General features: G+C 55.5%; 1 protein-coding gene across 1 annotated transcript; it reads right to left on the bottom strand.

Annotated features, from left to right (window-relative positions):
- Positions 1-8376: 8376 nt before the first annotated feature.
- On the bottom strand, positions 8377-10529 carry SOCS1 (suppressor of cytokine signaling 1). The gene is made up of 2 exons (XM_081560399.1): positions 10415-10529; positions 8377-9843 (listed from the first exon to the last, which is right to left on the bottom strand). The coding sequence occupies exon 2, from the start codon at positions 9791-9793 to the stop codon at positions 9119-9121; it is 675 nt and encodes a 224-aa protein (XP_081416525.1). The 5' UTR covers positions 9794-9843; positions 10415-10529; the 3' UTR covers positions 8377-9118.
- Positions 10530-12694: the final 2165 nt, after the last annotated feature.

Here is a 12694-nt window from a genome sequence, read left to right as displayed (position 1 = left end):
GGGGAGGGAGGAAGTCCAGGTTGCCACCAGTAGCCCAGGCAGCTGATTTCTAAGAAACCAGCTGAGGGACAGGAAGGCTGGGGCAAACCTCAGGATGGCTTTTACTTTCAGTTTTCTGCGTCTGGAGCAGTGTAGGTGCCCAAGGTTCTTGGCTGGGAGGGGACGGTGTTACAGGCACAGCGTTGTCAAATGTCAAGGACACAGCCAGCACTTCAGGACCCAGACCAGGCCAGGAGCCCAGAGAGGTCTTGCCTGGCCCCATCCACAGCCGTCAGGGTAGGAGCAGGGGCCACTGGGGGTAACGGCCACCCGGCCTGGCCCGGCCATCAGGGCTTCCTCTTTATTCACTTGACCTTTATTTTGTACATGTTTCGGATTATTTATTCCTTCACCCATTCATTCATTCATTCATTCATGCACTCATTCATTCACTCACCCATCCATCCACTCACCCATCCATCCACGAGTCCTTTTTCTCACTCCTAAGACCTCTGTCTTCTCTTTCTTTCCTATCTTCCTGTGTTGTCTTTCCTCTCCTCTTCTCACTCCCTGTCTCCCCAGCTCTGCCTCTTACTCCTCTCTGCCTATCCGCACCCCTTGCTTCCCCCCCACTCTTTCTGACTCACTCACACTTTTTTTCCCTGGGGGAGGTGATGGCTGAGCTGGGCTTTGAAGACTGAGTAGGAGTTTGCCAAGTGAAGAGAAGGCAAGAGAAACATCAAAGACTTCCCCTGGGTTGCTCAAAAGGCCAAAGGATGATGGAAGCAGATGGGGAATGTGACCGGGACAGTGATGGGCTAAAATGTACAGTGGGCCTGGGCAGTGAAGGACCTCAGAGCCCATGGGAAAGGGATCAGATTTTAATGTCTAGCAGCTGGGAGCCACTAGAATGCTCTGGGGTCATCTGTCTTGGTCCAAGTACTGCTTCTATGACTTTTATCAGCCGTGAGATCTAGACAAGGAGCTCAACCTCTCCTGGCCTAGTCTGTGAAATGAGACAATAAGGATACCCATCTAGAAAGAGCTAGATAAAGGGGAACCGGTAGCAATACTCACTTGCAGGGGGAGCCAAGGGTTTGTGTGTGTGATCAGGAGTGTCAGGTAAGCGAATCAGCCGTTTATATGGTCACACCCAATTCCCTCCATTGCCTGCAAAGGGGCTGAGCCCACTTCTCTGGTCCTCAGTTTCCCCATCTGCAATCCTATGAGGGGGAGGTCCACTTCAAGCTCAAGCCTGCACTCCTCACCCTACCCCCACGCCCTGCCCACCAGGATGGGGGAGCCCACCAGGCCCCCCTCCAGCCAGGACCTGAGGTAGTTTCGCTTTGACCCGCCTTCCAGAAACTGTGGCCCTTCCTGTCACCAGGTTAGCACAGAGGGAACTTGGCAAAAGATAAGATTAGCAGCATGGAGCAACCCCAGGCTGGCCATGCTAGGCTTTCATTTTTAGTGTCCCAAGCTGGGCCCCCTACATAGGGTCTACCCTGCCCTGCCAGCGTCACGCCTCATATTGAGCACATACTCTGTGCTTATAATCACTTCCTTTTAATACTCTGTACCTGTGAGATCCGAGGGCTTACCCCATTTCACAGGTGAGGAAACTGAGGCTCAGTCAGTGCCCACGACATACGGCTGGCAGCCAAGCTGGGCAGTTTCCCAGGCACAGGATGGGTGTCCTGGAGGGTCCCTGGATGATGATTTTAGGCGAGACCCAGTGACATTTTGATAAAACATTGAGCTGCTGTGAAAGATTTCCTATTTTCCACTCAAGTAAAGGAGACAGTCTCATATGGGTGCTGCTGTGTCTTAAACACCTCTCTGACACTTGATACGTCTCACTCTCTCTTCCCCTCCCTCCCTCACTCTCAGCCACACACAAAACAGGCTTCTTTTGTTTGTGTGTGTGCTCAGTCATGTACGACTCTTTGCAACTTCATGAACTGTAGCCCAACAGGCTCCTCTGTCCATGGGATTTTCCAGGCAAGAATAGTGGAGTGGGTTGCCATTTCCTCCTCCAGAGGATTTTCCCCACCCAGGGATCGAACCCGCATCTCCTTTGGCTCTGGTTTTCTGTGTATAATAATGATACATTTCCCTTTGAATAAAACTTACCTAAGGAAACTGAGTAACCTGAAGAATATCATTGAATAACATAACAGCTGCAACTTGGATAGAGCTGGCAAAAATCATAAAAGTGGATCTCCGGTGTCTGACGGTTTGGAAACCTTAGCTTAAAGCGAGGGGATGGCTGTAAAATCGGGCTGCCTGTGTTGGAACCTCCTAGGTTCTGCCACATAGCCGCTGTGTGACCCTGGGCACTTTATTTAACCTCTCTGTGCCTCTGTTTTCTCATCCGCAAAATGAGTATCATAACACTAATAGTGTCTGTTTCATATGGTTCTTGTGTAGGTTAAATGAAATACAATGCATGAATTACATAGAACAACGCCTAGTGTCTAGTGAGCAACTGACATGATGAGCTGGTAGCCTCCACTATTTATTTGTAGCAAATGACAAGTTGGGAATACAACCAAGTCTGTCTGACTTCATGGCTGTGCTCACTCAAATACATCTTGGCAGCCCATGTGAAACAAAATAGTAATAATTATTATAACCTCTATATTTGCGTGGTGATCCAAGTTATCTCCACTTGGAGTAAATCATTTGATCCTCATAGCCCTTCTGAAGCAAGGCAAGAGTGGGTCTCATTTAGTCTTGTTGTTGTTGTTCAGTCACTCAGTCGTGTCTGACTCTTTGTGACCCCCTGGACTGCAGCACGCCAGGATTCCCTTCCTTCACTATGTCCCAGAGTTTGCTCAAACTCATGTCCAGTGAGTTGATGATGCCATCCAACCATCTCATCCTCTGTTGTCCCCTTCTCCTCCTGCCCTCAATCTTTCCCAGCTTCAGGATCTTTTCCAATGAGTCAGCTCTTTGCATCAGGTGGCCAAAGTATTGGAGCTTCAGCATCAGTCCTTTCAATGAATATTCGGGGTTGATTTCCTTTAGAATGGACTGGCTTAATCTCCTTGAGGTCCAAGGGGCTCTCAAGAGTCTTCTCCAGCATTGAATCTAATTCTTGTTTTATAGATGAGGCCACTACAGTCACACTGTTAACAGGACTCGAAGCCAGGGCCCGGGTGCCAGGTCTTTCTGCTCCTCTGTGCTGCCTCCCACAGTGAAATGTTGAGGGGAGGGGCCACCAAGGCTGACTTACCCAGGCCTCACCCCTCCTCTCCACCCTGCTCCTGGATGCCCCTCCCGGCTGCACACAAGTGTGGGAGGTATGGGAGGGAGTGTCTCATCCCACAGGCAGGTCCCCAGGTGGGGCCAGCCCCGAATGTCACCCTCCTAACTCAGGATCCAGATGTCAGGCTCGCACCATTCCTGTCTTTGCCCGTCAGCATTTGCATCCATCCCCCCTCCACACACACACCCCCAACAGCTGCCAGGACTGCCCCAGAGCCACTCCCCCAGGGCCCCTTCTGATCAAGCAGCCCTCTCCTAGGCTGAATTCTGATGCAACCTTGCAGATAAGTTATCAGCCCACTGTCTCACCTTGCTTCCCAGCCTGTGCTAGTGGGAAAAGGATGAATGAGGTGCTCTGAGCCCTGGCTGGTTGTATGGCTCTGAACATCCTCCAGGATGGCCCTAAGTCTCAGAAACCTATTAACCCATGAACCCCTGAGCATTGTAGTTGGTAAGATCATGACCTTACCAAGGTTTTATTTGAGTTTTACCAAGTCAAACTCTGGCTTTGCCATTTACACATTTGAGTGGGGGGTGGGTAATTCCTTCACTTTTCTGAGCCCACCTCGGTGATGCAACCTGGGCGAAGTATTAGCATCCTTTAGGTGCTCAGTAATTGGCATTATATTAAAACAGCAGCAAGGCAAGCATCATAAAGCAGAGAGGCCAGCCCTAATTATTGGAGACCTATCATGTGTTAAACACTGTACAGGTACCCTCTTAATCTCGTCCATGGGACGGGTACAGTGATTAATCTCATTTGCAGGTAAGAAAGCTAGCGTTCAGGATCTGAGGGCCGTGTGAGTTGGTGCACCAGTGGCGGGTGTGCACCGGTATGGAGTGGAAGCTCTTTTTGGTCTCTTAAGACCAGAGTGGGCTTGGAGATCCCGCTCTTACGGGCTTGACCTGACAGTCCTCTCTGAGTGGGTGGTGGGGGCAGGGAGGTCTTCCAAGCAGGCAGTAGGCACAGGGCGGCATTAGGACCACACGGAGGCCAGAGGGGCCACAGAGTGGGGGCGGGGGGGCCTGCCCCGGCTCAGAGAGGCCTTGGGGAGCCTGAGCACAGCCGAAAGGAGCCCAGCCAAAAGGAGCCGAGCACTGACAAGACCCGAGGAGCAGGTGAGGGCAGCCAGTGACGTCATTAGTGCGCGGCACCTGCGGCCTGGGTGCCCTGGGGCCTGGCGAGGCCTTGAGGCGACGGCACTCGTACGTGGACAAGCCCTTCACCTTGAGACCTAACGAGGCGCAGGAACAGCATGTGCAAAGGCCCAATGGCAGGAAGGAGTGTGGTGAGTGCTGAGGCCAGCCACATGGGTCCTCGAGGGGCAGTTGGGCCTTCTCCTGAGTGCGGCCGGGAGCCGTTGGAGGACTGGGACTTGGAGATGCCCGGCCTCACGTGGCAGTGTCTGTTCTGAGGGGGGTGGTGTATCAGGGCCAAACAGGTGGTCTAGAGCAGGAGAATCCTTTTCCCCTGTGGGCTGTCTGAGGGCCAGGGCCAGTGGGGAGGGGCAGTTGAGCGCCCATCTTGGGCACTGTTGTCCCTGTCTGAATTTGTTTCGTTGAAGACCGCACTCTGCTCTCTGAGGGACCTTGAGACCCCTAGAATCGGCCCAGGGCTATTTTTATTCCCTAGAAGCCTCAAGCACTGGGGAGTCTCTGGATGATGGTAGTGGACGTCAGGTGAAGGGGCTGCCCAGGCGAGGGGGATGCAAAGGCACTGGACACACCCACCCTATGTCAGGCCCAATCCACCTCCTCCTAGGTCCTGTGCTTCCTGTCCCAAAGTTGAGGCCAGCTGCCCCAAGAAGCCCCTCACCGGAGTCTGGGGGGCTGTGCACTGGGGATTTGTTCAGACCTAGGTTGGGGAGGTTGAGAATCTGATCATAGTTGAGGTTTCTGACTGATGCCTGCCCCAGGCCCGGCCCATACTTGGTCTCAGCACCAGTCCCAGCAGGTCCTGTGACTGTCCCTTGCCTCTCTGTGACCCAGTTGGCTGGAGCTGAGGGGTCTGACCAAGAATGACCCCTCCCCTCGCCACACACACACCCCCATCCCCAGATACACGTAAGGCAGGGAAGCAGGGAATCTGATTACAACACAGATTAGATTGGGCCACACCTTGGCTCCCCATCACAGTTCAAATCCACACTCCTCACCAGTGGCTGTGCCCACTGCTCTCCCATCCCGCCTTACCTCCTGCCACCTGCTTTCCCTCAATCCCTTCCCCTCCAGCTCCACCAGCCACTGGACTGGGCTGAGCTTGTTCCCAGCTGCTGATCCCTCTACCTGAAATGTCTGCCTCCCTGGCTGGCTCTGACCTGTCATTCCAGGCACAATGTCAGTGTCACCTTGAAGGGGCCTTCCTGATCTTTCCTCCTGAAATAGTCCCAATCCACTGTTGCATCACCTAGTTGAGTTTTCATCTTCAGTACTGTCACTACCTGGAATGTTCTTGCGCCTTTAGTTTCATATTTAGTTAGTTACTGTCTGAGGCCCTGAACGTGAACTCCGTGTGAACGGGGGCCAGGCTCCCTTGATTTTGTCCATTCCTGTATCCATTGGGCTTAAGAGTAACGCCTGGGACATAAGTCAGTGCTCAGTGCATGTTTGTTGAAACTCATTATCATTTACTGAGCACCGCATCATTTGGAGATGTACGGCCAGACTCTAGGCTAAATGCCTTATGTGCGTCGCTTCAGGAAGAGGCTCAGCTCTGCACTTCCCGGCTGGGGGACAGTTAACAGTTCCACTCATCAAGTTGGGAAGATGAAGCAGGCTGAAGCGAGACCTGGGGAAATGCCTCTTCACAGGGTTCCTCGCTCTTCCCTCCTCCACTCTTGAAGAAACCAACTGCCTTGAGAGTGCGGTGGACCCGATGCAAGTCTTGGCTATCACTTTTGAGTTGTGTGACCTTAAGTAAGTGACAGTACTGCGCTGGGCCTCTGTTTCCTCATCTCTGAAATGGGGGGCAGAGTCACCCGCCGAGGAAAGGCTTTGATGCGGGTCAGAGGCAGTTCTCGCCCCGGCCTGCAGTCCCCGTCGTCCTGGAGAGCGGCCCCTTTGCCATCCTGCCTGCCCTCCGCTGGCCCTCTCACCTGCTGTCAGTGGGAAGAATACCTCAGTCGCACCTGGGCCCCCAGCCCAGGCCCACACATACACCATTCCTCCTCTCACTTTTCATTCTTGTAAATTGACGTCAGCGCTGCTGAATCACGAAGCTGAGGTTTGAGAGGACCTACACCACGGGGAAGCCACACGGCGCGCGCGCCGCCCCCCTCCCCGCCCTTCTGCCCTGCAGCGTCTGCACTGCTGTGCCCATCTGTTACTCCGTGTCTGGAGTGCAGCTCCCGGGGGCTTCTAGGGCATTTCGGGTCACTTCATGTATGGCAGTATAGCTTTAAAAAAAAAAAATGACTCACAAAGAGAAGGGGCCAGCTCTGGGGAGTGTGAGTAGAGGAGCTTTAGTTTCAGCTGTTTTGCTAAGGGAAATGAGTTTGTGTATGAGTTTGGGTAATGAAGATGTGACTTTTAAGCTTTTTTTTTTAAAGGAGGGGCAAAGCCCTGGAAATATTGTAAACTTGACTGTGATTTGTCCCTCCTTAGAGGAGGACCTGTTTCCTTATCTGTAAAATGGGAATGTTAATAGCACCTAAATCCTAAGGCTCAGGTGAAGGTTGAATGTTTTAATATTGGTGACTAGACGCTCAGAATGGTGCCTTCCCAGTGATGCTGATATAAATGTTAGCAGCTGCTACTGTTATTATTATTGTGACTGTTAGGCCTTCATGGGAGGCTAGCGCTACCCAGCCTCTGAAGCAATACTGTCTGAGTTTGCCATTTGGCTCCACCACTTGCTGTATGCCCTGCTTTGCCTCTCTGAGCCTCAGTTTTCTTATCTATATAAAGGGGGAGAGGTTTCTAACTCACAAGCTAGTTGAGAGGCTTAAACAAAGTAGCACAGGGCCCAGCATACAGTAAGCGCTCACTAAGTGTCTGCCGTATGTCCAAGCACTGCCTTCTTGGGTTTCTCCCTGCCCTGCCCAAGCTGGCTAAGAGACAGGAAAGTCTGAACACAAAACTTGAGCCACACAGCACAGAACAAAGGGAAGGGAGACGGTTCAAAGAAGAAAAAGCAGTGATTCCTTGGAGGCACACAGACGTCACCTCCCCCGCTCCCTCCCACCCTGCCTCATTAAAGGATGAAATTGCCAAAGCTCTCTGAGATCCTAAATCTCTCCTGGCCATCCTTAACCTTGGGGCCTGGAACCTATTTAATCCCCAAGACAAGCCTGGGCCACTCCAGCTCTCCGGCTATCAAGTTAATTTTATGCTGCAGTTTAAAGTCTGAAAGGTGTTATTAAATATTAGGACACTCCATTATAAGCATGTCCAGGGCTGCAGAGGGCCAATCGGAGTTCTAAAATTGAAGTGGGATGTATCTGTGAGGCCGCTTAACCCTACACCTGAAAATGACTCGATTCACCGGGTGCAGCACCACAGCCCTGAGTGGCCAGCAGACTGGCCACAGAGTAGCCATAAAACCCGTGTCCTGGGCACTCTTTAGTGATGCTGGCCAGCCCCAGTTTTGGAAAACATCACCTCCTCCATCCACTATGCATCAGTACCTGCTGCTGAGGGTTATAGCAAAGCAACCTCTTCCAGCAAGCCATTTTAGAGGCAGTCGCTGAGGCCCCTAGAGGCAAAGGGAATTGCCCAGAGCTGCCAACAGGGCCCTCCTGCCACCACAGACCACAGAGCGTCTTTCTGGTTGCAAGTTGCGTGTTCACCAAAAAGTACACGAGACAAGACAGGGCGGGAAGAAGGAAGTTCAGATCTGACCCTTTTATCCCCATCCCATCTCAGTATCTCTGTCTCCCTAGATACCAAGTTTCAGAATGTACCACTCCTCCTTCCAAAAACTCATCAAACCCCCCCCACCCCCAGCCTCTTCCTGGAAGAAGCTGTGGTCACAGAATGAAAGAAGTTTCCCCTCTGTCATCCATTTCAAACAGATTTCTGGGAGGATGGCCAAAAAAGGCCCAAGTGTCTTCTCTGACACCAGAATGACCACAGGCAAATTTACCCTGCCTCAGTTTTCTCTTCCATAAAATGGGGATAAGAGCCTTGCTTCATAGGGTAGTCTTTATAGATTAAGTAAATTTAAGCATATGTAAATAAAGTACAGAATAGGACCTGGCACACATTAAGTGCTCACACATGAAGTGCCCTCTTACCAGACACACAATACCAAAACTAGACCAAGGGTTCCTCTCCCCCTGAGAGCTGAGGGTGAAGCCATGTGGGGTTCCCAGCCACAGAACCTGGGGGGCCACACACCACCTTCAGCCACACCCAGGTCAGTATTAGGAACCCGGACCCACTCAGAACCGTGGAAAACCTTTGACCAAAGCACACGCTCTAGAAACCTTTTTTTCTTAAAAAAAAAAAACTTTCATAATAAAGTTTATTACCTAAACTGGTGGTAAAAAATATAAAATAGGATTCTGCATAGCAGAAAAATAAAGCCAGAGACCCTCCCCCAACCCCTGGTTTGTGCAAAGATACTGGGTATATGTAAACATGAAGAGGTAGGAGGTACGAGTTCAGGCCCTGGCCTCAGATAACAGTTTTAAGTTAAGCTGCTACGACAACCAGGGGGACCCAGAGGGAGCACCAGAAGGGGGCACCCCTCAAGAGGTGGGGAGGGTTCTGCGGCCTGGTCTCCAGCCCAGGGCAGGAGGCGCCTCGCCCCCTACGCCCGCTCCCTCCAACCCAGGTGGGGAGGGCACCCACACGGTCCAGGGAAATAATAATTAATAATAAAAAATAATAAAAGGGCGCCCCAGTTAATGCTGCGGTGAGCGGCTGGTCAGATCTGGAAGGGGAAGGAGCTCAGGTAGTCGCGGAGGACGGGGTTGAGGGGGATGCGCGCCAGGTTCTCGCGGCCCACGGTGGCCACGATGCGCTGGCGGCACAGCTCCTGCAGCGGCCGCACGCGGCGCTGGCGCAGCGGGGCCCCCAGCATGCGGCGCGGCGCCGCCACGTAGTGCTCCAGCAGCTCGAAGAGGCAGTCGAAGCTCTCGCGGCTGCCGTCCAGGTGGAAGCGGCCGGCCTGGAAGTGCACGCGGATGCTCGTGGGGCCCGAGGCCATCTTCACGCTGAGGGCGAAGAAGCAGTTCCTCTGTCGGCTGTCGCGCACCAGGAAGGTGCCCACGGGTTCGGCGCGCAGCCGTTCGTGCGCCCCGTGCACGCTCAGGGGCCCCCAGTAGAAGCCGCAGGCGTCGAGGAGAGCGCTGGCGCGGGTGATGCGCCGGTACTCGGCGTGCGAGCGGAACGTGCGGAAGTGCGTATCGCCCGGGGTCGGGGCCGGGGTCGGGGCCGGGGCCGGGGCCGCCGGGCAGGGCCGCGGGCGCGCCGGGGCCGCGGACGAGGGCGAGGAGGTGGAAGAGGAGGAGGAGGAGGAGGAAGAAGACTCTGGCCGCCGTCTGGGCTCTGCTGCCGTGGAGATTGCATTGTCGGCTGCCACCTGGTTGTGTGCTACCATCCTACTCGCGGGGCCGGCCGGAGGGGTGGGCCATAGCGTCCGGGGGTGCGCTGATGGGGGAGACAGGCAGTGAGCAGGGAGTCCGGGCGCGGCTGGGCAGGTGAGGACCCGCGAGGCAGCTCGGGAGGGGCGGGGTCCTGTGCTGAGCCGCTCCTAAAGGGCCGAGGGCTCAAGCCCGCGTCCGCGCGGCCCTTTGGGCCTCAGTGGACTCATCTAGAAAATGGGCTTGCCCGCCCGCGGCGCCCTTGCTGGCGGGTGGGAGCTCGGCGGCGCGCTGTGCCACCTCCGAGTCCTAGTCCGAGTCCGAGAAGGGGGCGTGAAGAGAGGCGCCGTGCAGAAGCCTGCCTCGGACTCGGACCACCGGGTCCTCGGTTCACCGCCCCGAGATTGCCGCCTGCCGGCCAGGCCGGGAATGCACGCCTCGTCCGGGCGATTCGGGCAGAAAGGCAGGAGAAAAGCGGCGCTGCGGGTACCCCAAGCGCGGGGTCCGCCAGGCTGGGGCCCGCAGGGGCCAGGGGCGTGGCAGCCGCCACCCCACCACGCAGCCCCCGAGGCCGCCCCGGGCGGTCCCGTGCGTTCCTCCCCTCTCCCTCCAGCTTCGTCGCCCAGCGTCCGTCTCACCTGGCGGCGGGGCGCGGGGCGCCGCGGGCGGGGCAGCGGGGGTCTCCGGGGCGGCCCTCGCGCATGCTCCGGGGCCAGGAGCCGTGCAGCTGCCACGGCCGCAGCTCTCTCTGCTACGCGCCCGCCCCTGCACCAGTCTTTTAAACCGGCTTGGAGGCGTGGGGTTTGCGAGGCCCCGCCCCTGCCGACTCCGCCCCCTCCAGGCCCGCCCTTCCGCGCCACTTTCGGTTTCTTTTTCTGCGCACCGCGGAGGCCGGCACCGCTCGACTTTTCCCACAAATCCGGGACCCCTCCCTGGAGAGGTCCCCCAGCCCTGACCTACCCTCGCACCTGTCCTAGGACCCGTCTGTCAAGGTCTCTAGCACTACCCTTGAACCTCCGGGGCACTTCTCAGCACCGCCCCCCCCTTCGGACCTGGCGGCCCTACGGTACCCCCAGTGCCTCCGTCGCAGATTTCTGCAGGCAAGCCCTTTAGGATACTCCGGACTGGCCCTGACACACCCGTCACCTCCGCCAGGTGACTCAGCACCCATCTCTGGTAGACCTGTGTCCTCTACTCTGGAGCCGGACACCTCCACCCTATCCCGGGTCTCACCTGGGACCCCTCGGGACTGCTGCCTCCATCGCCCTGCCCCCCCTCGTCCCGGAGCCTCTAGATGGCCGCCTCCGCATCCCTCCCTGCCTGTCGCTGTCCCTGGTCTTGGCTTGGGCTTCCCAGGAAGCGGCGGGTTGACCACAGGCTTCGGAGGAACCCTTTGGCGGCGGGGGAGGGGTACCTCGACTGCGAGCCCAGTTCCTTGGAAACCGGGTGGGGCCCCGGCAAGGTCCCAGGCGGCCTTGGCCTGCCTTTTCTCCTACCAGACAGCTGGAGAAACTGAGGCCCGGTGACCGGCAGAGGGGGAGCTCCAAACGAGGCACACCCTGCTCCCTTTTATTTTGGGGAGAGGAGAGAGCAGCTGGGTACCTCTAAATGCACTTTGGAGGCCAATGAAAAGAGAGTTCATTTTCAGATGTAGTCATTCCAGAAGCCTACTCTGAGCTTTCCTGCCCAGCTCCTCGTCTTCCTCCCTCCTCTCTTTTACAGATCCCACCCCCACCCCCAACTGCTCCCTCCCCACACTCATACCCCCAGTCTTGGAATGATGGAGTACCCGCTACGGTTTGTACATTTATATATGATGCTCTCTGTCATAGAAAGGCATGGAGTAGGTGCCTGGCTGGTACATGTATTTTTGAATGAAAGAAAGAACAAATGAGCTTGGGAGCTGGCTGGTGGGTGGTCAGTCTCACAGCCTGGAGGGGTCAGGCGGAGTAACTAGGCTTGGCAGGGTCCTGCCCAACACTGGCACACACTGCCCTCTACAGGCAACTCTCAGGCCGCAGCCCAGCTTGCTGCTTGGCTCCAAGCCCTAGCGCCAGGTCCTCCTGCCAGCCTCCCTGGCGCTTTCCTGCCCTGGCCCCAGGCAGAGCCCAGGACACCCGTATTTCCTCATGAACACAAGAAGATGGCCCAGAACCCGCGTTGTGTAGGATCCCACTCTCTCCCGGAATCTGTGTTGGCAGCAGCTGATGTTGGTCGTTGATGTGGTTGTCCTGGGTCGTATGTGTGTGTGTGTGAGTGTGTGTGCACGCAGAAGATGCATAGCCATGCCTGTGCCAGTGTTCAGGTGCGGTGGTCATTCCGGAGCACCTGCGGGGGGCTGCCCTGTGGTGGGTGACAGTACAAAGCAGTGGTTAAAAGCTGGACTTTGGACGCAGCCTGTCTAGTTTCCAGTTGTAATTTTGCAACTTTCTGTCCCTCTGACCTTGGACGTGTAATTAACTCCCTTGCCTGGTTTCCTCATCTCTGAAGAGGGTAATAACATCTCTCTCATAGTGTGGGGATTAAAAGAGTGATTAGGGGTCGTGTGCTTACACCAGTCCCTGGTGCATCATAGCCATCCAGTAGATGTTTGCTTTTGCTGCTGGTGTTCATTGGCGGCCGTCAGCAGCTGTGGCAGCATATTGGAGCTCGTGGCTTCATGTTAGAAGTCCTAGCACGAGGAAAGCATGCCATAGACGGCATGGTGGAGTAGGAGAGCGTTGCATGGGGGTAAACCAGGCCCCTGGCTGCTGGCAGTGGGGAGACAGAGCACGTCCTTCTCACTCGAGCTGGAGGCGGGTGGTCCAGGCCCAGAGAAGGCAGCCAGGCTGGGCTGGCTCCTGCGTGACTTGTCTTCCTGCCAGCATGTCTCCTTGCTCAGAGCAGATCTATAAATATCTGATGGCCCATATGCCCCC

The sequence above is a fragment of the Giraffa tippelskirchi genome, chromosome 13 (assembly GCF_054371585.1).
Source record: "Giraffa tippelskirchi isolate mGirTip1 chromosome 13, T2T-mGirTip1v1.2.pri, whole genome shotgun sequence".
NCBI classification, from domain to species: Eukaryota; Metazoa; Chordata; class Mammalia; order Artiodactyla; family Giraffidae; genus Giraffa; species Giraffa tippelskirchi.
Note: the sequence above shows the minus strand (reverse complement) of the source record. Positions and strands in the feature narration are given on the sequence as shown.